At 50.0% G+C, this 25,785-nt stretch overlaps 1 protein-coding gene across 2 annotated transcripts in view; it reads left to right on the top strand.

Moving 5' to 3' along the window:
- The first annotated feature begins 10,914 nt into the window (after positions 1-10,914).
- The window catches only part of MKNK2 (MAPK interacting serine/threonine kinase 2), a 29,866-nt gene continuing 14,995 nt past the window's right edge, over positions 10,915-25,785 (top strand). Inside the window, exons 1-7 of one of the 2 annotated variants that reach the window (XM_074303783.1) lie at positions 10,915-11,026; positions 11,768-11,832; positions 18,170-18,257; positions 18,834-18,935; positions 19,160-19,257; positions 24,426-24,505; positions 24,969-25,042. In XM_074303783.1, the coding sequence (XP_074159884.1) occupies positions 11,782-11,832; positions 18,170-18,257; positions 18,834-18,935; positions 19,160-19,257; positions 24,426-24,505; positions 24,969-25,042 (493 nt within the window). In that variant the 5' untranslated portion in view covers positions 10,915-11,026; positions 11,768-11,781. Of the gene's footprint in view, positions 11,027-11,767; positions 11,833-13,254; positions 13,389-18,169; positions 18,258-18,833; positions 18,936-19,159; positions 19,258-24,425; positions 24,506-24,968; positions 25,043-25,785 lie in introns of those variants that run through there. The other variant, XM_074303791.1, reaches the window with a different exon arrangement.

Here is a 25,785-nt window from a genome sequence, read left to right as displayed (position 1 = left end):
ATGAAGACCAAATGAGATCATTGTAAAGAGCTTTGTGTCTAGCACAAAGTAAGCACCATGTTAAATATTAACTATCATTATCATTAATGTTATTCATGCTCACATATTTGCATATGAGATATTTACTTACATAGATTCATGAACATGTGGGATTGAATACAGAGTTGCATATTATATATTGCCCAAAACATGAGACATTATCCTACATGGAGAGTGATCTAGAGTTATAACATGTCAGAACTGAGGAATGTAGGATATAGACCACAGAATGTCAGAGCTGGGAGGGTCCTTAGAACCCAGGAGGTCAGGGCTGGGAGGGCCCTTAGAACCCAGGAGGTCAGAGCTGGGAGGGACCTTAGAACCCAAGAGGTCAGGGCTGGGAGGGCCCTTAGAACCCAGGAAGTCAGGGCTGGGAGGGCACTTAGAACCCAGGAGGTCAGGGCTGGGAGGGCCCTTAGAACCCAGGAGGTCAGAGCTGGGAGGGCCCTTAGAACCCAGGAGGTCAGAGCTGGGAGGGCCCTTAGAACCCAGGAGGTCAGAGCTGGGAGGGCCCTTAGAACCCAGGAGGTCAGGGCTGGGAGGGCACTTAGAACCTAGGAGGTCAGAGCTGGGAGGGCCCTTAGAACCCAGGAGGTCAGAGCTGGGAGGGCCCTTAGAACCCAGGAGGTCAGAGCTGGGAGGGCCCTTAGAACCCAGGAGGTCAGAGCTGGGAGGGCCCTTAGAACCCAGGAGGGCAGGGCTGGAAGGGTCCTTAGAACCCAGGAGGTCTGAGCTGGGAGGGCCCTTAGAACCCAGGAGGGCAGGGCTGGGAGGGTCCTTAGAACCCGGGATGTCGGAGCTGGGAGGGCCCTTAGTTCAGTAATGGCAACATTCAGAGGAACCTCTGAGATGAACTGAATTTTACATGTGGGGAAAACAGAATTACTAAGGAAATAACTTGTCCCTATTATGTCTGTATATGTGTGTGCCTATCCATATCCATTTGTACATACAAAGTCAGATAATAGGCAGTGGATAGGAGATGGCAGAACAGAAATAGCATGATTCCCCTGTTTAAGGCTGATAATGATAGAAAGGCTGGATCTGATGCCTAGACTCCTGAACAACTGTTACCTAAATTTAGGGGACACAGGACTAAAGTGAGGGGAGGTACTAATGCGTTGCCAGGGTTACACTGTACTCTGCTCAGGCCCCTTTCCCCTGATCTAGTTTCTCCACACAACTGTCTGAATTCCTTTGGGTCAAGAGTCAGAGGTCAGAGGTCAGGAGCTTTCTTGCTGATGAGATATCAGTGATTGATTAGAGTATAAAATAGAAAAGAACAGAGCTGGGAGGAACCTTAGATTATAGAGTGCCATTGTTCTCAGAGACCCTGAGACATATAGAACATCAGAGTTCTGAAGGACCTTAATGAGCATTTAATAAAACTTCTTTTTTTTAATGGATAGTATTTTATTTTTTTCCAATTACATGTAAAGATAGTTTTCAACATTCATCTTTGTAGGATTTTGAGTTTCAAATTTTTCTTCCTCCCTCTCTTACCTTCCCCACCCCAAAACAGCAAGTAATCTGATATAGCATATGTACAATCATTTTTTAAAATATATTTCCATTAATTATGTTGTAAAAGAAAAATAAGAAAAAAAAAAAAAAAAAAAGCAAAAACCACAAGAAAGAAAAAGCAAACAAACCAAAAAAGGTGACAATAATGTGCTTTGATCCTCATTCACTCTCCATAGTTCTCTCCCTGGATTCTAACTACATTTTCCATCCCATGACTATTGGAATGGTCTTACATTATTTTATTGCTGAAAAGAACCAAGTCCATCACAGTTGATCATTATATAATCTTGTTATTATATACAATGTTCTGATTCTGGTCTCTTCACTTAGCATCATTTTGTGCAAGTTTTTCCAGGTTTTTCTGAAATCTGTCTGCTCATCGTTTCTTATAGAACAATAATATTCCATTAATACACTGTAACTTATCCAGCCATTTCCACAGGGCACCCACTCAATTTCCAGTACCGTGCTACCACAAAAAGGGCTGCTATAAACATTTTTGCACATGTGATTTCTCTTCTCTTTTTTTATCTTTGGGATACAGACCCCCAGTAGAACCACTGCTGGATCAAAGGATATGTACCGTTTGATAGTCCTTTGGGCAAAATAGAACCTTCTCATTCTATAGATTGGGAAACTGAAATTCAGGAAGAAGTGATACCTAAAGCCATAAAGTATTTTAATTAAAGTCAGAATTAGTAATAGATCCCAGCTCTCCTCACTCCGAGATCTGGCCCTTATGGTTCAATTGAAGAAAAAAAATTTTTTTTTGGCTTAAACGGTCTATTTTGAGGAAACTGGGGTGGGACAGAAGTTGGTACTTTAGAGGGAAGGAGAGGTGAGTTAGATGTACTTCTCCAGTACTGATCAAGTTTTCCCACTGGTTTTAATTCCTAAGTTGGTCAACAAATGCCTCTCTAAATGAATGTTGTCAACTTCCATACAAGTAAGAAAAGAGAACCCATGCATAAAATCTTGGCATCCTAATTAGACAGATTGATGGGTGTTTTTTACAGCCTATGGAGCTGTAGTAGGGGCAAAATAAGCAAAATTAGGGTAAGAATAGGGGTTCTGTAAGTCTCCCAGACTGTGTCCAGTAAAATTCAGAGGGGTAAGGTAGAAGGGGAGAGGGGACCAGCTCACTCAACTTTCTAGCTTTCAGTTGTAATACAGGAAAGGTTTTGTCTGCTGAGATGGTTTTAGAGTTGTTTGTCCTTTTTAAAAAAAAACAAAAAACAAAAAAACAACCAGTGACATCATAGGATGATATCTTGACTCATGCATGAATTGGTTAAGTGAGTCAGAGTTACCCAAAGTCATCCAGCTCCCTCTCTTCCAGAGTCATCTAAGTCCAGTGGCAAGGACAAAAGGCAAGGCTGGGGAATAGCTATACATGCTATGCAGAGAGCCCATTTGGCACAAAACCAGTGATCAACATGGTAGAATATAAGCTCCTTGAGGGCAGGGCCTGGCTTATTTTTATCATTGTATTCCAAGTATCGTTGTATTAAACTATAGTTTAATACTTATTTTTATCATTGTAGTACTGTAGTTTAATACTTATTTTTATCATTGTAGTACTCTAATACTTATTTTTATCATTGTATTCCAAGTTAGCATACTGTAGTTTAATACTTATTTTTAAATACTTATTTTAATACTATTTTTAATACTTATTTTTATCATTGTATTCCAAGCTAGCATACTGTGGCTTAATAAATACACACCAAACACACCCAAATCCAGAATCCCATCAATGCATTACTCTCTGTCAGTCCAAGCTGCTTAGGTGTCCCATAGGTGCCCTGTGCCTTCAGCTTTGTGGTTTTTCCCACTTATCTCAACCAGTTGTCATACTTCACACAATCATTATCCAGGAAGGGGGCTCCCTTCTCCAGCTATATCTCCTGCTAATATTATTGGCTTGGAAACGGTTGGTTCAAAGTTCTTGAGTCAGGACTAGAGGTTTGACTCTAACATTGTCCTTTACTAGTTTGTCTGATCATGAGCAAGCCCTTACTTTTCTCTGTCCTCCCATTTCCTTCCCTAAAATCAGATCAGACTTGATGATCTCTAAAGTCTCCCCTTCATCCTCCCCTTTTTTTCTTTGACAGATGGAAATAAGTAAGAGTCTTTAGCTTTATAAGTGCTCTTGGGTTGTTAGTTTGTATCTGGGATTTGTCTGTCCTCAGAATGCAGGATTGGGGGAGTTGCCTTTGTCATAATTAGGAGCTTCCATCTGGGAGAAACTCAGCCATCGCCCTGGGCAGAGGAGGAAATGGCTTGGGCCCCTTCAGAGTTCTTCCCTCTCTCTGACTCAGGTCTTCTCCCTAACACAGACCTTTTTCTGAGTCCTACAAAGCAGCCTACCTCCAGGTGCTGCTGGGAGTCCACTGAGCCTTTCCGTAGCATCTCTCAAAGCATTTCTCACTCTTACTCTATATAATCTTGTTGGGAGTGGGGCAGCAGCTGCCCTTCCACTTCCTTACCTTGCTCTTTCCCCACCCCATCTTCCCCTTCTTTCCCTCACTTTTTTTTCTTCTTTCCCCCCTTTTCTCTTTTTTCTCCCATCTCAGTTTCCCCATATGTTAACTGAGGGTTAAGTTAGTTAACCTGCAATCCGTGAACTTGGATGAGGAAAAAAAATACATTTTTATTTTCACTAATCTCTAAATTTAACATTTCCTTCAATTAAGTTTTTTTTTTAAATCATTATTTTACACCATCAGATTGTCAAATGGGACAAAAAAGACTAAGAGCCCTAGACTAAATGAGCTCTAAATTCTCTTCCAGATCTAAATCCTACAATGTTGGTATCTCTTTCCTCTTCCCCATTGCTTCTTGTCTATTATCACTTCTCTATTCTTTCCCCTTTCCCCCCTCATCTTTTCTTTCTCTCCCTGTCTCTTCTTCCCTTTCTTCCTCTCCTTTTTGATTTCTTTCCTTTCCTCTCTCCCACTCCTTCCCTTCTTTCTCCCTTCTCTCCTCTTCCTCCTTTGTCCTCATTTTTCAATTATTTCCCCTATCCTCTTCCCTTCTTTTCCCTTCTTCTACCCTTTCCTAATGTTCTATTATCATTCCTTCTCATTCTCCTTTCTCAGTCTTCTCCTGGGCTATTGACTAAAACACAGGTGTCTCCTTTCCTCTGGGAAGCCTTCGGTGATTTGGGTTCCCTCTTGCATCCAACTCTTTTCTTCAAAATTTCACCCAAAGAGTGGTTCGTTTGTGGCTTTGTTCCCCTTTTGCAAGGGATGAGGTATTGTGAAAGTTATGGTATGGTTTATTTGTTGAAAACGTGCTCCAAAAGCTGACAAACAGTAGGGGGAAGAGAGGTTCATTGGCTAAGTCCTGTGGCTATTTGGGATCAAAGGTGGGAATGGGAGCAGAAGCTGGGGAGAAAGAGCTTGTTTTTGTCATAGCATCCCTGTGCTTGTTACGGAGCAGGATCTTGGTATCTGGCCAAAGGAGATCAAAGGGGAGTAAAGTGAGTGGGATTCCCACACCTGAAACAGTTAGTTAGCTATCAATTAAGTTCTAAATTGTTTGGCATCCATGGTGAGTAACAATTCAGAGAAGGCTGAGACCACCAAAGCATTTTTGCACCTGGGGCAAGATTGATGGAAATATACTATCTCAGGTGCCCAAGATGAGTTCGGGAGAGAGCAGGAAGCTGGTTGTTGCAAAGCAGGTGATAGAGGCCCCCTTGTTCAGAGCTGTAAAAAACATGTCAAGATGCTGGGGGCCCTGTTTGTCCGAGCTAAGGCCCAACAAGCAGGCTGTGCCCCAAACAACCCTCATTTGTGCTCAGCCTCTGGATGATGTCAGTCACAGCAGACTCCCGGTATTGTTCCACAGCAGCATCAGGTGGTCTCTGGGCTTGGCCAAACACTTGTAGCACCCATGTTCCAGTCATTAAGCCCGGCTATAAATCAAGCCTGTCTCATTGTTGCCATTACCCCTCATTGTCTCAAGGCCACAGCTCATTATTTAAACATAAATACTGAGATCTCCCCACACTGCTTCGGGTGCCTCCCCTCGGGGGTGGCCCTGGCACAGGGGTCCCTGCTTGCAAGCCCTTTTCCTCACTTTGAAATTAAACTTCTGTTTGTACTCTGATTTTCCTCTCCACAGGTTGAAGGCCGTTTCTAGTCTGGTTGGCAGGAGGAGAAAAAGTCTGAGCTGATATAGAGATCTGGAAAGGAAAGAAGGAGTAAATATGCATTGATTAAGCAAAATGCTGTGCTAAGCCCTAGGAACACAAGCAGAGAAGAAAGACAATCCTGGCTTTTAAGGAGTTCATATTCTAATGGGAGCCCCAACAGATAGGGATGGTTTCAGCCACAAGTCACATGAGAAGGCCCTTGGTTGCTAGGGTGCAGCAGCAAAGCAGATGATAATGTATCTTCTTGAATGTGATTTCCTCTGCCAAAACCATATTCATTTTTCATGTTGAACCATTTGACAATGCCAGAGATTTTTGGTGACAAGAACTTTCTTTTGGGTCTTTAGAGGCTGTGGCTGCAGAGGAGGAACTAGTAGAAACAGTTGCCTGGTCACATCTCCTCAGGGTTGCTTCGGTCTGGATGATGGCCATGAGAGCTGAGCTCAAGCAGAGCACTGAATCGGGGCTCTCTCCATCAGAGTCTGAGAGGAGGTGATAGGGTTTTTTTTTTTTAATAAATAGCTTTTTATTTTTCCAAATACTTCCAAAGATAGTTTTCAACATACATTTGGGTTTTAAAAATTTTTTATTCGTTTTTTATTTTCAAAACATATGCAAGGATAATTTTCTCAACACTGACCCTTGAAAATCCTTGTGTTCCAATTTCCCCCTTTTCCCTTCACCCCCTCCCCTAAATGGCATGTAATCCATTATATGTTAAACATGGTAAAAATATACAGCATACATCTTTGTAAAATCTTATATTCCAGATTTTTCTCCCTCTCCTCCACAGCAAGCAATCCAATATAGGTTAAACATGTGCAATTCTTATAAACATATTTCCACACAAGGTTTTGCAAGGGTGAATGTTGAAAACTACCTTTGCATATATTTTGAAAATAAAAATCTGTTATTTAAAAAAGAAACATTTCCATATTCATCATACTGTGCAAGAAAAATAAAAAAAGGGGGGGAAAACAAACAACAAAAATGGTGAAAAGAGTAAGCTTTGATCCACATTCAGTCTCCATAGTTCTCTCTGTGGATGGGTTGACTCTTTCCAGCACAAGTCCATTGGAATTTCCTTGAATCAAGGGGTGATAGTTCAAGTGGTGGCCAGTGACCCAGCTGGGATGTGCTACTTCCTGCCACTCCCTAGGACGTCTGGCTGCCTCAGTTAGGCTGGCTCCCCTGTCTCACAGATGGTGCAGCTGGTCAGCATTTGTTGGGGAGGGATGGCCTTTTGTCCACAGGGGGTTTGCTTCCTTGGTCACCAATGTCCCAGAGCGAGAATAAGCAGGCTATATGTCATATAGTAGAAACCCTATAAAGACCCCGAGAGTTTTCAAGAAGCCCCCAGCGGCCTGGCCTTGGCAATGGTTGTAGTCAAGTCCCCAGACTATCTCACCTTAGGAATTTAATTAATGGGAGTGATGTGCCACAGCCTTGGAAAATGTGTGTGAAAGAAAGGGAGTTGGGCCCGATATCTTTATTCCACTAAACTATCATACTTCAAGGATGTCTGGTTTCTCATCCAAAAGTCTGGGTTGCTATCTCCCACCTGGGCTCACCAGGGAAGAAAGGGGGTTGTTGTTAGCCTCCATCACCAAACTTCCCACCAGTCATGTGGACCCCAATGCCATGATGCCATTTATCCTGTTCTTTTTTGTTCTGTACTCCCCCAATCCCTTTAAATTTACCTGCTTGCTTTCTGCTCTTTACTATCTTCCTTTCTTGGAATTTACCCCTTTTTATTATCATTTTAATTAAATAAAACATTTACCTTTTGACTTAGAAATTATCTAAGCTTCCAACTTCTTTGGGGATACCTGCACGATGAATGCAGAACCTCAATATGTGCTCTTGCACCTCTGAACCCCAACCTGTGGGCAGGGCGGGCGAATGAGAACATCCCATCAGTGGATGTTGGAAACCACCAGGAAACAAATCGTCATCAGAGTTCAAAGAGACCTGGCTTGTGGACATGTGGCTTGATGGCCCTGGATTTCTCTGATTCTTAATTTCCTCTCATAAGTTTGGGATAAAATAAAAAAATTGCACCCTTTTCCTCATAAGGTGGATGTGAGGAAAGCACTTTGTATCCTTAAAATTACTAGAGAAATGGGACCCAGAATGCCTGCAGGAGGTGATGCAGAAGGCCCTGGGGACAAGTCAAGTTTCAGGAATTGGGTAGCACCTTGAAATTAAAAGGCACAGGACTAGAGTTAGGACGCATCTGGGTTCAAATTCAGCAGCCTAACCCTCACCAGTGACTGTGGGCATTTAATTCCCCTGAACCTGTTTCTTTATGTTTTATAAGGATAATGATAGCATTTACCTTGGAAAACTGTTGTGAGGATTAAATAAAATACATTGTAAAGCACTTTGCAGACTTTGAAGTGGCCTGTTATTATTAAAGTGGTTTGATTTCTGAAAGCTCCCTGGGCAAGCTCTTCTAGCTTTGGGAGGGGGAGAGGAGAACGGGGCAGGACGTCAGCCTTACTCCTATTTCTGGCGTCCACTTACTTTGGCACCCCTCAGCCTAATGCGTTTCTTCACATTAACTGGTCACTTCTCAAGACTCAATTTAGGCTGATAGCGGCAATTTGGGAACTGTCGGTAGCTACCTGCATGTTCTTTCTCCTCTCCTTGATTCACCCCCAGTTTACCTGATCTGAGTCTTGTCTGCCTCTGGCTGCAAACTCTGAACTAACAGTCCATCCCATCAAATGGATTCTTCCTTCTAAAGGCTTTTCCTAACTCCTGGGCGACTCCTGGGGAGAGAGTATATACAGGGTGAGCTGCAGCCGGAAAGTCCAGGCTTGCTCCAGCCCAGCACTTCATGGGCACTTTCTCTGCAATTCAAAGCCATCTTTGGGAGAGGGGACTGGGGCGGCCTTTGAGTCCGTCCCCCTTCCCCGCGGGTGCCGGGCGTCTGCTACGTCTGGAAGACCGCATGTTCCACGGGGGAGGGGGGAGGGGAGGGGAGAGCCAAAATTTAGGTAAACTCTCATGCCTGTTTCTTAGCACACTGCTCCACTTGACTCCTAGAGATTGAAATCTAATTGAAATCCCGGAAATGGAAAAATCTCGCACAAAATAATACAAGACGGAAAGCAGGAGCTGGGCGCTCTGAGAATTTGCTGCAAGGGGGACGACAGCCCGCGTTTGGATAACCGGGGGAGTGAAGGCTGCCCGCAGAGAGGGAAGAAGGGGAAGGGAGTCCGCGTTGATGGAGGACCTGCTGTGGACTAAGGGCTTTGCAATATTTGGCCGGGCTGTGGAGGCAGAGGCACAGTCTCCAGGGATGGAAGTGTTCTTTCCAGGAACGCCCAGGGGAGGGTGGTATGATTACTACCCGTGACTGGGGGGTACATGCACTCGCATGGGTACGGAGAAAATGTGCCCGATGCCTCCGGGTGTGTTTATGTTCACGGTCTTCGTCGCCCGTTAGTAAGCGTTTATGCCCTTTACAAACTCGGCATTTCTTCCCCACCCCCCAGGGGGCAAGAGGCAGGATTAGGGTTAGAACGAGGCTGTGCACGTCCATGCCCGCTCTGCGTGGGGTACCGGCATGTCTGCGCGGGGCAGCGGGGGCTTCGCTTCAAATTCCAGCTCCGCTAGGGACAAGCGGGTGACTGCAGACAAAGACGGTTCTCTTCCCGAGTCGTGCTTCCATCTCTGTGGCTGAATGACCTCCGAGGTCCCGTCACCCTAACACTTGTGACTGTGGGCAGGATGTCGCGCGCGCGCGCGTGTGGCTATTGTGCATTACAGCGGTGTGTGGAGACATGCCGTCTACGAGCCCCGGGGCCGCGAGTAAGCCAAAGGGGCTCTTTCTTCTCGGAGCGCGGGGCGTGCAGCAGGGCCCTTCTGTCACAGATGAAGAGCTGTTATGGTAGGTCACGGAACCGGAAGGGCTCCAAGAGGTCATTTAGCTCAAGCCCGCACTTTACAAATAGGGAAACCGAGGCACAGGAAGGTTACAGAAGCTTGCCTGAGGGTACGAGGGAGTAAACATCGAAGACGGAATTACGGGAGCCAAGCTCCCTCCACTCCGCCACCGGCCGCGCCATTGCGTGGGTCTGGGTACAAGAGGGCTTGGCCTGGTGGGGGAGCAGCACAGGTCATGGATGAGACCTTTCTGTGGAGGGCCGGAGGCGTGAGCTCCGCGAGCTGCGGGAAAGCCCCCGGCCTTCAGTCTGGGAAGGGGTCGGTCTAGACTGTAGTCCCTCCCCACAGAGGGCCAGCGGTCTGGCCAGGCCGAGAGGGCGGGGCTCCGGGGGGCCCACCCGAGGCATCTGGCTCCGCGGTGGAAGTAGCCTCCCGGGGGACGGGGCGGGGCTTTCCCTGCAGTCGAGGTCAGCCAGGAGGGGACCTCCAGCTGCAGCAGCCGGGGGTGGGATCTACTGGTTAGGCCCCGGAGCCCCGCCTGCCCTAGCTTGTACACCCTCCCCACTACGGACACACTCGCCCCGCCCTTGCCCTCCTCCAAACAACTCTCCGATCTTTGCTCCAGCTAGCAGTAGCAGCACTCGAGCGCGCGCGCGCACACACACACACACACACACACACACACACACACACACATACACACACGCGCGCGCGCACACGCACGCACACAAACACTCTCACACTGCAGGCCTAGCTCACCCCTCCCCTCCGCACACTGCGGCCGGGAGGGAGCTCCATCCCCCGCTTGCTCGCTTGCACCCCTGGGCGCACGTGCTGCCCTCAGCCCCTTCCACCCACCCCCGACACTGCGCCTAGAGCCACAAGCAGGCTCCCACGCACGCACTCCTTTCCTCACCCAGAGACCACGGACACAAGTCTCTTTCACACACGGCCAACAGACACCTCTCTCTACAAAAATGTGCAGCCCCACGCTGCAGCCCCACTTGCTGCAGGGACACTCCTCTGCCAGTTACAAGTCCGCTCCCCCAGCGCGCGCGCGCGCGCGCACACACACACACACACACACACACATACACACACACACACACACACACACACACACACACTCACTCACTCACTCACTCACTCTCTCACACACTCGGAGGCTCGCACCACCTCCTCTCCCCCCTCCGGCGGTCAGTTACAGGGTTCGGGGGCGGGGCCAGGGAAGGGGCTGGCCCGGGGCGGGGCTGGAGAGCCTATAAAGGCTGCGACCGCGGGCACTGCCAGGCTCCTCTCGGCGGCGGTGGCGGCGGCGGCGGCGGCGGCGCTGCGCCCTCAGCTCCGGGCTGGGATACCATCGGCAGCAGCTGCAGCAGCACTGGGGAGCCCCCGGCCTCAGTCCCGGTGAGTGCCCGAGGCTAGCGAGTGCGGCTGGGCGCCCCCTCCAATCTTTCCTCCCCCTCCCCCTCCTGTGCTTCCCTGTTTCCAGAGCGGGGCTGAGCGAGTGAACCTGCCGCCGCCCCTGCGGATGGTCCGCGCCGCCGCCTGGCTGGGGAGGAGGGGGCGTGCGTGTGCGCGCGTGTCCGAGCACGGGGGACCCTTGCGATCAGTCTCAGCTCGCCCGGAGGCGATGAGGGGACCCCGCTGCTGGCGAGACCCGGCGGCAGGGATGAGCCCCGAGTGCCGGGAACCCCAGTCCCTGGGCTGGCGGCGGCGGCGGGAGCAGGAACCGCGGCTGAGGCGGCGGCAGCTTTTGTTTGGGGCCCAGCTGGCGGAGGGGGAGGGAAGAAGTTGCTTCTGCTTTCACCCCGGGACTGTGTGTGAGAGGGGGTGGGATCCCAGATGTTCCTTGTGACACTGGCGGAGAGAGACAGGGGGCGGGGCCTGGAGGTCGGGACACTCGGAGAGGAGGAGGAGCCGAGGGCTCCGGAGAGGGAGGGAGGGGAGGTACCCCCACCTACACCCGGGAGGTGGGAGAGGGCCGCCGCTCGCCGCAGGTCGCACCCGGCATCCTTTCCTTTGTCCCTCCCCTCCCCTCCCCTCCTCCCCGGCGTCTCCGTCCAGCGGCGGCGGGCCAGCCGTGGGCCCCCTGCCCCTCACACCAACATTCTCTTTTTCTACTTGGGTTTTCCGGCTCCTGGCAAGATCCCGGACAAAAGATGGTGCAGAAGAAAGCAGCTGAACTGGAGGGTTTCCATCGTTCGTTCAAGGTACCCGGGCTGCGCGCGGGCTCCGGGGCGGAGGGAGGGGCAGGCTCTGGCTCCTAGCTGGGGGCTCCGCCTGGGCCGGTCCCCCTCCTCGCGGGAGGACGCGGCCGGAGGGCGCTCGGCTTTGCCCAGGGCTCGCTCTCCTCCAGGGCTGACTTTCCTGCGGGGAGGGCTTCCCGGGAAGCCGGGGCTGGAGTCTCAGGAGCTCGGCGGGTTTTCCGGCGGGGAGGTCGGGCCTGGCCCCCTCAGCTGTGCTGACAAAGCAGCCCCCGCCCCCCGTCCCAGTGAGGCTTCTCCCGGGGGAGCGCTTCCCTAGAAAGAGTGAGCCCGGCCCGGGCCCGCCCGGGACCCGGCAGGAGAGGGGTGTGCGCCTGCTCCTCCCCCTCCTCCCCTCGGGCTCTCCGGCTCGGACACAAGTGTTTTCTGATTGCCAGACCCTTCTCCGGCTAAGGAAGAACTAATCTTTAGCGGCAGATGGACGTGGGGAAGGGATGAGCGGAGCGGGAGGAGGGGGCGGAGTTCTGCCCCTCCCCTCCTGACTCGGTGTAAAACTCTCAGAACTGCTCTCCTGGGAGGCGGCACCTCCGACCGGAGTCAGTCCTGCCCCTTCCTCGTTTTGGAAGCTAGCCGGGGCCCCTGGGGGGAGGGGAGGCAGCCGGCGGGGAGTCTGGGCTGGCCGAGCCCCCCAGGCGTTTGGGGGGAGTGCCTCGGGGAGACCCACAACCTCCCAGTCCTGCGGCCTCCGCAGCCTGAGGGAGGCCGGTGCGAGCCGCGTTACCGCAGCGAGCGGCCGGGCCTGACCCCGGAACCAGGTTGGGGGGGGGGGCAGGTTAAGTGGGAGTGTTTGGCGGACCTGCAGCACTATAGCAGGCGAGCCTTCATTTTGGATCCTCGGCTTCGAAACCATTTCCTGTCTCACCAGGAAGCTTTGGGGCTCCCTCCGCCACCTCGGATTAATGCTGGCTTTCTGTTGGGTTGGGAGGGGGCGGCTCGCAGTGGCTGGGAGCAGGAGGGCCCGCGGTGGGGAGAGGAGGCGGCTTCCTCCCTGCCCTCCACTGCCTTTTCCCCAGGACACAATGATGTCAGCATTTGGGCTTATGTAATGGCCTCATTTGGAGGCCAAATGCTGGCTGAGAGAGGCAGGGATGCTGTGTGTGCGCGCTTGGGCATCCTGCCGGAGGCTGCGGAGAACCTGCCGGTGCCGGCCGGGGTCCTCCGGGGCCTGCCGCTGCACCCCCGCTCCGGGCCTGGCCGCCTCCGCGGGCCGGCGCTTTCTTGCACTTGGGACCCGGTCAGGCTCTCCCCGCATGCTCCCGAGGACCGCGGGCCTGGGCCCCCAGCTCTGGGTCTGAGCGCTTTGCAAAGGCGGAATCCCCCCCACGGACCTGGTTCTCCATGTTTCTCCTGACTCTGTGGCGCCTGGCACGGGGTCTCTGGAGAGCTGTGGGACACACGACCAAGCCCCCAGCTCTGCTTCCCGCCCCCGCACTTGTGGAAAAGACCTTTGTAATTCATCCTCCCTCTTCCCTCTCAGTCCCACTGGGACTCTGGGTAGACAGGTATGTTCCTTCTCCTGTCTGACCTTTTCCCTTCTTGCTTTCTTCAGTCTGAGCCTGTTTCCCCTTTGAACTCTAGAGACTCCCTGATCTTTTCAAACTGCCTTTCAATAGAACAGATTCCTGGGGAGACTTTTGAGGGGGTGCTGTTACCGCCCCTGTGGGGAGGGGGACGTGTCCTGGGCCAGCTCAGGAGGATAAACCCCACTTCAGATCAGAGTAAACACAGATTTCTCGATGGTTCCAGCCTCTTTCCAAGGCCTGCTGACCCTGCCTCCCTTGCCAGGCTGGAGTGTGAGGGGTGCTGGTCTTTGGGGCCAGATCAGAGGGGAAGGCCGCTGCTCGAGTTGGGGGAGGGGAGAGACTGCTGGGCTGGACGCTCCCCCTCCTGTTTTTCTGAGACATTTAATAGGCTCGGAGTTGTGATATCCCCAAGTGTCAAAATGCAGTGGTCTCTGAGAGCCTGTGGTGGGCCCTCTTGGCCATTGCTCTGGTGTGGGAACCAAGAGAGACCTTGCTTTTTAGAATAGTTTTTCAATATTGAATGGGAAGGTGATAGGGTCTTTATTTTACAGGCTCATTGATCCTTTATGGGGTCATTTATTTTATGAGCTATCCCCCATGATAAATGCTAGACGCCCAACCCCCTGCTTTCCTCACCCCAGGCCTGTGAGAATGGTGGGATCCCATTATGCAGATGAGCAAACTGAGATCCATAAAGGTTCAAATGACTTCTTGAAGTCATAAAACTGGGAAGAGTTAAAGGCCTGCTGGAGTCTGTTCCTTCTCCCAGTGGAGGGACGATGACAGCTTGGCTGGGAAAGGGGATGTTGTTGTTGGATGGGGGCAGGACCCTTACCGGTTGGGACCCCACCCACCCCAAGCTAGTTTAGTCTGCAACCTCCTCCCTTTCTCCTCCTCCCCCGCTGCTCCCAGGCCTGGCTCTTAGCAACAATCTCTGCCCCTTGGGGGAGTGGGGGTGGGGCCAGGGAGCAGCTCTTGAGCAACACTTGTTTTCCACCCCTCCCAGCCTCAGGATTTGACCTCTGCCTATTCCCTGGCGGAGGAATCTGTGATAGGCAACTGTCAACATCTGGCAGGGGTGTGTGTGTATGTGTGTTCCTGGATTAGGTCTGGAAGGGAATAATAGTATGAGCCTCCAGTCTTCCAGAAGTTTTTTCCCCTTGGTGATCACATTATAAATAGAAAAAAAAAATAAAGTACCTTAAAAGTTTCAAGAATTGTGTACATTTACATGTGCTTCCAACTGACATTTTCCAAAAATCCCTTCCTACCCCCTTCTGGAAAACTGGGTGGATGGCTTTCCCATTTATAGAACTGGAAGTAGAAGCAGGGAGGTTCTGAAGATCAGACCAGGCCTGACTTTCAGGGGATTCTCTTGCTCACGCTTCTGTACCAATTGTGCGATGAGAAAAGACTGGCTTAGAGAATGACTCTGAAGAGTGATTCGAATTCCTCTAGCTCTCATTCCTTTACATTTTACCACAATCCTTTCGGGGAGGGAGGAGAAAGTAAATAGAATCTGGTGCTGTAAAAAGAGTTAGTTTCTAGAGATCTTGGGCAGATTTCTTCTCCCTGGGCCTGAGTTTCCCTATCTATAAAATGAGAAAGTTGGATTGGATGGATCCAAAGTTTCATTTTTCCAGTTGCATATCAATGATCCATTTTTGCAGTTGAAAAACTGGCTCCCTGGAGGCTTGAAAAGACTTACCTGTGTCCCTGAAGTGGCAAAGGGGTCCAAGTCTCTGTGGAGTTTAACGTTCTGCCCGTGCTACCTCTATCCCTGCTGGGTAATTCCTGTGGGTCATCTCTTGCACAGACTCTGCAGTGATCATGTTTGCTAACTGGTCACTTAGGAGAAAGTCATCTTCAGCTTATTGCCACAGAACAATTAATTGTTCCTTGGAATCTGGAGGGCCTGGATTTAAGGCCTGACACTCTTAGCTGTTAGCTGCATGACTCTACTGAGTCCGTTTCCTTGAATGCAAGAGAAGGGGGATGCTAGATTCTAAGAGTTCCTCCTTTGGATCCCAGACCTCATATGGACAAGTCACTTTATCTCTCTGAACCTCAGTTTCTTCCTCTGGAAAAAGAGGTGGTTGGATTAGGAGTTCAAAGACCCCTTTCAGCTCTGAATCTGTCATCTTTTATCAGTCAGTAAGCTAACATTTATTAAATGTGCCAGGTATTGTGTTAAGTGTCCAGGATTCAGAGAAAGGCAAAAAGATAATTCCTGACCTCTGGGAGTTTACTGTTTGATGGAGGAAATAATATGCAAATACTGATGCACAAACTGAGATATTTTGTATTTGAGGTAAATTGGAGCCACAAGGCTTTACAGGGGATTTGGAAAAGCTTTCTTGTAAAGGGTGGGATTTCAGCTGAGACTTGGAAAAAGCCAGGAGGCAGAGATGAAGAGGTAGACATTGCCTGTTCTAGACGTGGGAGACAGCCAGTGCAAATGTTGAATTGGGAGGAGTGTCTTAGGCAAGGAATGGAAAAGTGTTACTGGATGAAAGAGAACCTGGGGAGAGGAGGAAAGCGGAAGATGATTGGTAGAAGATAGAACAGGGCCCAGCTATATGCAGGATTTTGACTGCCAGCTGATGTTCTATTTGGAGAGCCACTGAAGTTGATTTAGTGGGATGCTGTGGGGAGGAGTGACATGACCAGGAAGATGAATTTTTCAGCTAAATGGAGCATGGAGTGGAGTGGGGAAAGACTTGAGGCAGGAAGAAGAATTTGGGTATGAATTGATGAGGAGTTATACCAGTGGCCACAGTGTCAGAGGAGAAAAGGAGCTAGACAGGAAAGAATGTTTGATGGAAACCTCAAGATTGGACATGGAAATAATGAGAATAATGAGTCAAGGGTGACTGGGAGGATGGTGGAACCTTTGACAGAAATAGGGAAGAAAAGAAGGCAGGCTTAGGAGGGAAGAGATGGCGAGTCGAATTTTGGACACTAAACCTCAGATTTGAGATGTATATTGGGCAGTTAAAAATATAAGGGGTTGGGGGATAGGTTGGATTTGGGAAAATAATCTGAGGATCACTTGCACAAATGCAGATGAGCAAAGTGGAATTGATAATACTTGAATATTATTGTCTTCAGAGGGTGGCTGAAATTATTTTTTCAGATCTCTGAACTTGACAGACTTGATATAAAATTCCAGTTTAGCAGGAGAGATGGAAGTTTACTCAATTCTTACTAAAACTTTTTGAGCTAATGAGATTTCTGGACTCTAGTGTCCTCCTTAGCATGATGATGATAGCTAATGGAGGGGGAGGAATCGAAGGATTTTTTTTTGAGAATATTTGGGGGTTGGGGGAGCAAAATCAGGCCACCCTTTCATAGGGTTTAGCATTGGCTAAAGACCTGCATAAGATAGATAAGATGATAGAGTGGCTGGAGCTGTGAGTCTGCAGACAAGAAGTCCTGACTTCATATTTGGCTTCAGGCACTTAATTTGTTTTGTCACCCTGGACAAGTTACTTAACCTGTCTGCCTCAGTTTCCTCTTCTGTAAAATGGGGCACCTACTTCCCAGAGCTGTTGTGAAGCTAATTGAGATAATATCTGTAAGGTGCTTTACAAATCTTAGAGTCCTACATGAGTACCGGCTATTATTATTGTTATTACAGGTGAGTAAATTGAAACCTAAAGGAGGAAGCCCTTCCTCCTGACACAGGTAGCAGTTAAAAGCAGCTTCCCTCAGGAAACTACACAAAGAGCTCTGCTGGAGATCCCTTTGCCACTGCCATGAGGCTGGGCCATGAGACTCCAACGGAGTTGGCCAATTTCCCCTCTAGCTTGTTTCTAGTGGGAATTAAGGATGTTTTTAAGAAGAATGAAATAAATAGATTCCTTCTGAATCAGGATCCAGAATGGGTCTTAGGAGCTAGAACTGGAAAGCACCATAGAAGTCAGCATGGCCAGGTTATGGAGGGGGAAATGGATCCAGAAAGGAGAGGATCTACTTAGGGCCTAGCTCTAGAGAGAAACAAAGCCAGAATTTGAACCCAGCTCCTCTCCACCCAAATCCCATGCTCTTCCTGCTGGCTGGTAGCATTGGCATGTTGGTTTGATACTCCCCAGGTATTATAGACAATACTCCTAATCTAGGCCGGGTTGGTTACCCAGGAGACCTGGCAAAAGAGTGGGGATTGCTGGGTGCAGCCCATCCCCCACTGCTCCTAGCACGTGATTTATAGACAGTAAGGCTGGGACATCCCCTTTGTTTGGGGAAAGATAAAAACATTCCTGTGATTGTTAATATCTTTGTGCCTATCAGCTGGGCTAGGCTGTTTGGGGGAGCGGTTTCCAGGTACTCAGCACCCCCGTTCAGACAGCTGCACCCCAAGTTCTGACCCTGTGCCCTTCTGATGGTCCCCCAATCTTAAGGTGTGGAGTGCTTTTGCAGGGCTGAAGTCCTGCTGAAGAAACCCAACATGTCCAGATTCTAGCCGAATTTGAGTTCCTGAATTTCTTAATTTTGCCCTTTGAGGATATGGGGGAATAGAACTGAGGGGTACCTCGGGTTCATCCCTCTGGGGTCTGGGCCCACCCCATCATTGTGGGGGTCCCTGAGCAGAGAGAGAGCAGCCTAGAACTGTGTAGGAGAATGTGGTTTTACGGCTACTGGTCACAGAGAGAGCATGTGTGTACTGGGCATGTGGGAGGGGTCGCTGTTTGGGGGGGAAGGGAAAAGTTCTAGGAGACGCCTCCCATAACCTGGACTCCTCCCCCTTCCTCACCTCCCAGGGACAGAATCCTTTTGAGTTGGCCTTCACCGTCAACCAGTCCAACCACCTAGAATCCGTCTTCAATTTTGAGTGCCCGACCCGCCCAGGTAAGCCCTAATGCGCTCGGCTTCTGCCCGGTGGGCACACAGCCCAGTTGGGGGCCTCAGGGGCAGTGAGGGGAGGGCCAGGGCTGGGGAGGCAGTGGGCACGGCCAGGGACTGATGGAGGGGAAGAAGCCAGGGGCCGAGATGGCCAGAGATGCCCCTGTCCCACGACCCTCGTCGCTTTAGCTAGTTCTGATTGGGGAGTCAGAGGGGAGAGTCCTGGAGAAAAGGATTCTTAGCTCTGGAGCTTCGTTATGAGAGCGGATGTCAGCTTCTCTTCCTACCTTCCCTGACCTCTTCGGGAGGGCCTTCTTGTGACTCAGTCCCCGCCTTGCCCTACCCTCTCCTAAAAATAGCTGGTGAGTCCTGGGGTCCCCAGGTCTTGTGGCCTGGGCTGGCGCCGAATCCCTGGGGCAAGCTGGGGCAGTCTCTGGCTTGGGATGGAGTCCTTTAAATAGGGCCTCACCCCACGGCGAGGGGGGGGAGGTCGGGGTTGGGGAGGAGGAGTCCTGACCCAGGAAGAGCCCGCCGTTTACCTCTGTGCCCCCCGCCTGCGGTTGGGGGTATTGTGTGCCCCAGACATGCCCTCGAGCCAGCCCATCGACATCCCTGACGCCAAGAAGAGGAGCAAGAAGAAGAAGCGCTGCCGGGCCACCGATAGCTTCTCCGGGAGGTTTGAAGGTGGGTCCAGTCAGTCCAGGCAGGGCAGGGTGGATGGATGTCTGTTGGGGCCAAGAATTCTGAGCCGGTGGTGAGAGGGAGGGGAGGGAGGGGGAGGGACTGGGCTCAGGGGCTCCTGAGAAAGGGAGAGAGGAGAATTTTAAGGAGGTCCTCCCAGCAGCGTCTTTGTCAACAGTCCTCCCAGGCAGCCCGCTGGACCCAGGTCCTTTCTCTCTCTCCCCTAGATGTTTACCAGTTGCAGGACGAAGTGTTGGGGGAGGGAGCCCACGCCCGAGTCCAGACTTGTATCAACCTCATCACCAACAAGGAGTACGCCGTGAAGGTAAGCAGGGGGTGGCCGCCGCACAGGGCTGGCGCCGTCAGGGTCCGCACAGGAGGGAAGCTGCTGGAGGAGGCCCCTGGTCGGAGCCGGAGGGCCCAGGCCCAGCCAATCCTCAGCCAGGGTGATGGGTTTCCCCTGGCCTCGGTTTCCCATTCTTAAAGCAAGGAGGCTGGACTAGCTCTGGAAGGACTCAGGGTAACTGAGACTGAGGGTCCTGCCTCTTTTTGGAGGCCAGAAGTGGCCACGCTCCCTCTGAGGCCAGCATTTCAGGGGCAAGGAGCCATGCTCTTACTAGGGGGGCTGCCCTCGAGAGGCTGTTTGTTGGGCTCACCAAGGCTGTGGAGAGTGGGGTCAGGGAAAGGCCCAGATTCCACCCAGACAGGGAAAAAGAGCAGCAAAATCCTGCAGTGATGAGGGGGAAGCCCAGGCTGTGAGCCCCGCCGCCCGTGGGCCTAGCCCAGGCCTCTTGGCTCGTGCCCCTCTGCTAGGAATCCAGGTCACTGCCCAGACCTTCTTCCCCAAGGGCTATTTACCCAACTAACCGGCCCTCACCAATGATAACTGGCCAGCCTCTGCTTGGAGCTCAGCAGGGGACCGGCCTCCCTGGGAGAGCCCTCCACTGACCAGCCCCCTCTTCTCTCCTTTCTCTTTGCCTCTCCCTCTCTAATCTCTCCCTCATCTTCACCCAACTCTTCCTTCTCTCTGCATTCCCTTATCTCTCTCTTTCATGCTTTCTCCCTTTCTCTCTGACTCTCCTCTTTCTGTCTCTGTCTTTCTGTGTTCTCTTTTTCTCTTTCCTCTTTCTCTTTGTGCCTCTATGGCTCTCTGTTCTCTTTCTTCTCTCTCCCCTCTCAGTCTCTCTTTCTCTCCTTTCTCTTTTTGTCCTCTTTTTCTCTGTCTTTTTCTTTTTCTCTTTGTCTTTCTGTTCTCTTTTTCTCTGTTTTTCCTCTCCCTCTTTCTCTTTTGTGTATCTATGCCTCTGTTCTTTTTTTCTCTTTCCCCTCCCTGTCTCTCTTTCTCGCCTTTATCTTTTTGTTCTTTTTCTCTGTCCTTTTCTCTCTCTCTCTGTCTTTCTGTATTCTCTTTTTCTCTCTTCCCCCTCATCATCTCTTTCTGTCTTTCTCTCTGTTCTTCTTTCTCCTCTTCTCTCATTTCTGTCTTCTTTCTGTCTCTTTCTGTTTTTTCTCTCCTTTTCTCTGTTTCTCTCCTCTCTCTCTTGTTCTGTGTTCTCTTTTTCTCTCTCTCTTCCTTTCTCCCTCTGTCTTTTTCTCTCCCTTCTCTCTCTCTCTCTCCTCTTTTTCTTTTTACATCTTCTCTCTTCCATCCCATCTCTCATGAACAATCTCCTGACTGGGAGGGTGGAGTAGGGGGTAAGAGAACCCATAGTCTATAGTGGCAAAGAACCTGTTAGATTCCCCCATCCCCTGAACATAAGGGGCAGCTAAGTGGTGCAGTGATGGAGTACTGGGCCTGGACTTAGGAAGATCTGACTTAAAATTCTGCCTCACTTAATAGCTGTGTGACCCTGATCAAGTCACTTAATCACTTTCAGCCTCAGTCTCCTCAGCTGTAAATTGGGGATAATAATAGCTCTACCTCCCAAGTTTGTTGTGAAAATGAGATGAGCTTTAATAAAGCACTTTAATACAGTCCCTGGGGTACATTGTAAGCGCTTTACAATGTTAGCTGTTATTTTTATTTGGTAACAGTTATTAATCTAGTATCCATGGATCCTAGAAAAGGGGAAGTGGCATTTCTTAAGAGTCAAAGTAGGACATACAAGCCTCCTTAGGACATACAGATAAGGAAACCGAGGTCCAGAGAAAGGATGGGACTTGGTCATATATCACAAGGTGCATGAGCAGCAGTTACTCACTGAACCTAAACTTTAGACCTAAATGCTCTTTATCTCTCTGTAGTAACTGAAAGTGGAGACATGGAGGGTCAGGTCCTCCAATCAAAGCTGTGGAATACTTTGTTCCTTTGGGGTCTGAAGAAATAGGTTTTCCGTGAATGCTGGGAATGGGCACACCTCTTACTAGAGCTGCTGTTGATTGATTGCTTTGAATCTCATTGGGACGGTGACATAACAGAGTGGGTAAACTGAGGAAGAGAGGAAAAGCAGAGTGCTCAGAAGTCATGAAACCTGGTTTGCCACCTTGGCTAATCTCCAAATCTGTATCCGATCTGTCATTCCCCAATCCTGAAGTAATAGGGAATTTATTTTGAGCCTCTTCACACAGCAATTGGCTGGAGAAACACTCACATTGGGTGGGTTGAGAATGCCAGGAGAGGACTCTAAGCAAGAACCTCTGGGGAGTCTTTTGGACTGCTGAGGTCCGATGCTTTGCAAATGGACTCCTCTTTAGAATCATGGGACGGATCTCTCTCCTGTGCCCTCCTGAGTGGGGATGGAGGATCAGCTGTGCTGCCTTCAGGTGGTTCTGAGGAAGGCCTGGCACACAGTTCATGGTGATTGGCTGGCTCGGGGAGGATTCCCAGGGACAGGAAGGAGAAGGGCCCCTCATGGCCCTGCCTTCCCTGCTTGGCCAACACCAAGGCTTCTTTTTGAACCTCCCTAGACTAGCTACATTTTAAAACCTGCCCGAATACCCTGGGTCGGCAGCTGTGGCACATACGGGGCAGAATGGGAAGTGGCTGGTGAAGCAGCCATCCTTTAAAGAGCCTTGCATTACTTGGGACCTTCCCTTAGTTTGGGCTGGTGTCTGACCATCCTCCCTCCCTCTGTGCCCTTTTCCCGAGCTTGGGCACGAAGCTGCTATCCTTGTCCCTTCTCATGAGTGAAAGGGTTTCTCTGTCTCTCCCCCCTCGCACTCACACAATCATACACGGAATAACAGAGAAGGTACAGCCATGGCATCTTTCTGGGCATCCTCTGCTTTGTTCTCCAAAGGGGAGAAAGGGCAGAGGCTGGAATTCCCCTTGCTTTTTTTGGCCACCTTTTGTGGCCAGAATGGCCTCCCCCAGGCTCTGGCTCAAGGCTTTTTCTCAGTGTGAGTCCTGGCCACCTTGGCAGAGGCTGGGGGATGCAGGGTGGGAGCCGACAGAGACGGCTCCGGGCAGGAAGGAGGGAGTCGCCGCCAGGGTCGGTCACTTTAAGCGGCTTTCCTTGTTGGGGAGCTAGCCAAGGGGTTGGGGCCGGGCTGCTCCCCCCACCTCCTCTTGTCTATTGGTCGAGAGATTGACTTCTCTGGGGGTGGGGTGGAGCAGGACAGCTGGAGGATGGCAGCTGTGGGGTGAGTGCTCTCCGGGGAGCTTTCTCTACCCGGCAGGCCCTGCTATGAAAGGAACAATGCTTCCTTTTGCCAAGTCCCCATCATGGCTACATTTCTTTCTCTTTCTTCCCAATTACCACCCCCCCAGTCTGTTTCAAGATGGATGACCCAGTGTTGGGGGAGGGAGTGTGGAGAGCTCTTTCAGGGAAGGGGGGGGGAATAAGAGGCTTTCCCGCCCCTTGATGAGTGGCCCACCATTAGAGAGACCCAAGAGGTAGCTGGAAACTCCTGGCACATTTCTCCCCTTTGCCCCCCAGTAAAATACATACTCATATTTCTCTGTAAGAAATCTCCATGCTAAAGGTGAGGAGCCTGAAGGAGTCGGGGCTGGATTTTTCCAAGCCCGGCTGTCCCCTAACAGCCCTCTCCCCCCAGGGCCAGTTTGCACTTTGTTCAAGGAGGTGGAAGGAAGGAGGGGGATAAGTGGCTACCTCTGGGCTTGTAGAGATGGGGGAGGAGAGGCCGGGTTCTGGGATTGATTAACTCTTAGGGGGCTAGAGGGGAAAATTGTCCTGCTGTTGGCTGCTTAGGGCTTTGGGAGCCCCAGGCAGTGGGGGGGAGAGCAGGGCTGCCCTGTAAGATGAGTGATCGTTCATGGCCCCACAGATAGCAGAAATGGATGGCTTCTGCCTGAAGAGGAGCTTGGAGTCCACTCTTAATTCTGAGAGCCTGCCATAACACTCCTTAACTCTCCCTTGGCCTCTTCCTGGCTGTCCATCCCTGAATGCCTCGGTTTCCTCATGGGTCATAGACTTATTGCATTTAGAATCAGGAAAGACTGCAGAGAGAGGGCACAATCACATGGTCTTTAATTCCTGGGATTGTTTGGAAGGAGTTGCTTTATAAACTTGGGAAAGGTTACATAAATGGGAAAAAAATGTTCCCAGTTATTTAGTCATAGTAAACACTCTTGTCTGAAGCACTTGGCTCGGAGCAGCTCCGGGAAGCAGGGCGCCTGTATCGGCTCATTTTACAGATGAGAAAACTTAACCTTAGAAGTGAAATTTAATTCAACAGGTATTTACTACTGAGTCCAGGACAGTTCTAGACTCTGGGGATGGGAAGGCAAAACAAAACATTGCTTACAAACCACTTAAATAACTTGTTCAGTCACACAGCTGCCATCAGAGCTGGAATTGAAGCCTAATAACAGTATTTAATGTGACAATATTATGCATTATATTACACAATCATAATTAACAAAGTACCTACTATGTGCCAGATAACTGAGTTAAACTAAACTTTACAAATCAGGTCCTCATAATAACCCTGGAAGATGGGCATTGTTGTTATCATCCCCAGGTTGCAGAGAAGAAACCGAGGCTGAGATCATGGGTAACTTAGCCAGGATCACACAGCTAGTGTGGACTTCCTGGTTCTAGGCCAAGGCTATATTCCACCAGCTGCCAGACTTCCGCCTCCCAAGGTGTGGGTGCAATGTGCATTATACCACAGTACCTATCCAGGAGCCAGGTGTGGGTCCCATGGTGAACTGTGAAATAAATACCTGGGATTTCTTTCTCTAACTCAGAATGATAACGATCCAAATTATAATATGTCGCGTTCTATCCCCTGGCTTCTAAAGGAAGAAGGGAGGCCAGCATGTGGAGCAGAGTTAGCTCTGGGCAGAACTGGACAGGTCGGGGTTCACCCTCCCCTATTTAGGCTTGCCCTTGTCCACTTCCTCCTTAGGTGTAGAGCCCTGACTTATCCCAAGGGATAAGCCCCTTTTCTGCAAGATTTACATTTTAATAGAGAATTCTCTGCAGGTCTGGGGGCTCTTCTGCCTCTGAAGCCCCCAGCCTGACTGTCCTGGTGTCTTTGGGGCAGCACAGATGGCTTAGTGACCCCACTGGCCTGGCTCTCTTTCAGATCATCGAGAAGCGTCTGGGCCACATAAGGAGTCGTGTGTTTCGGGAGGTAGAGATGCTGTACCAGTGTCAGGGACATCGGTAATGAGCCTTTCCTTCTTCCCTCACCCTCGGCCCCATCTTTCTGCCTTAGCCCTTGTCTTTGTTCTGCAGCTACAGCCCAGTTCAGGCTGCGTTGCCTAGGGATATTGTCTAATGGAGGGCATTTTGATAGGCAGGAGCATCTTCCTCCCCTGTCCCAGCCCCAGTGCAGTGAGTCTAGCTTCCCCTAAACTGGCCATCAGTTAGTTTTTGTAAGAGATGGGTCAGGTTGGAAATGGGAGCTAGTTCAGGCAAATACCCACATGATAGTCCTATAACAGTTGTTTTTCTGAGGGAGTCAGGGATCCCAAGGTCCAGGATCTGGGATTGCTCCTTCTTGTTCCTGAAGGTGGCAATTCAGGCCCTCTTTCAAGGGCAAAGACTGCCCACATGAGTTAGGAACGAGGCCAAATGATGACTAAAACACCTTCCCTTGTCACCTCCTTCCTTTCCCCCTCCCCAGAAATGTCCTTGAACTGATAGAGTTCTTCGAAGAAGAGGAGAGATTCTATTTGGTGTTTGAGAAGATGCGGGGTGGTAAGTATTGAAGGATTGTCTCTGAGGCTGTCTAGTGTTCCCTTTGACCCCTGTGGGGTATTTTCACCCCATTCCTCCTAATTTTCTCCCCCATCCCCTAAATCCTGACATGAAAGACCCAGGTTAAAAAAAAAAAGATGTTTAAAGTCCATGAAATCTTCAAGGAGAGTAGAGGATTTTTGAAAGGACATTCTTCCACATAATATTGAAAATGGACCCATAAATAACTCAGAAGTGATTTTTAAAAAGAAATTGGTACTACACCTATAATTTCATTAGTCTGGGACAGTGGTTCTCAAGCTTTTTGGCTTTGGGGGCACTTTACCCCCTTGAAGATTATCAAGGACCCCTCCCTTTTCTTTCCCCCCCCCACCAAGAGTTTTTATTTCCATGGGTATCTCTTAGTATTAGGAAAATCATTTTAATTTTTGTGAATCTTCTGAAAGCCCTCTCCCACATCGAGAACAACTGTTCTAGAGAGACGAGAGTGTTACTCAGCCCCCAAGACTCCCGAATGAGGCCCAATGAGGGGAAAATGCCATTTGGTAATAATTAACACAATAAATAGGAATATAATAAAATAGAGATGATATTACATTTTAAAATTGAGACAGCATGTGGAGCACGGGGATGCTTAAAATACTTAGTGCTTAGTGGCCCCTATTCCTGTTTGGGTTTGATGCTTCAGGCCTAAAATAAGGAGGGAATTCCCTGTAATGTTTCAGGAACAGCACCTTAGAGCA

The sequence above is a fragment of the Sminthopsis crassicaudata genome, chromosome 1, assembly GCF_048593235.1.
Source record: "Sminthopsis crassicaudata isolate SCR6 chromosome 1, ASM4859323v1, whole genome shotgun sequence".
NCBI classification, from domain to species: domain Eukaryota; kingdom Metazoa; phylum Chordata; class Mammalia; order Dasyuromorphia; family Dasyuridae; genus Sminthopsis; species Sminthopsis crassicaudata.
This window is presented reverse-complemented; position numbering and strand designations above follow the sequence as displayed.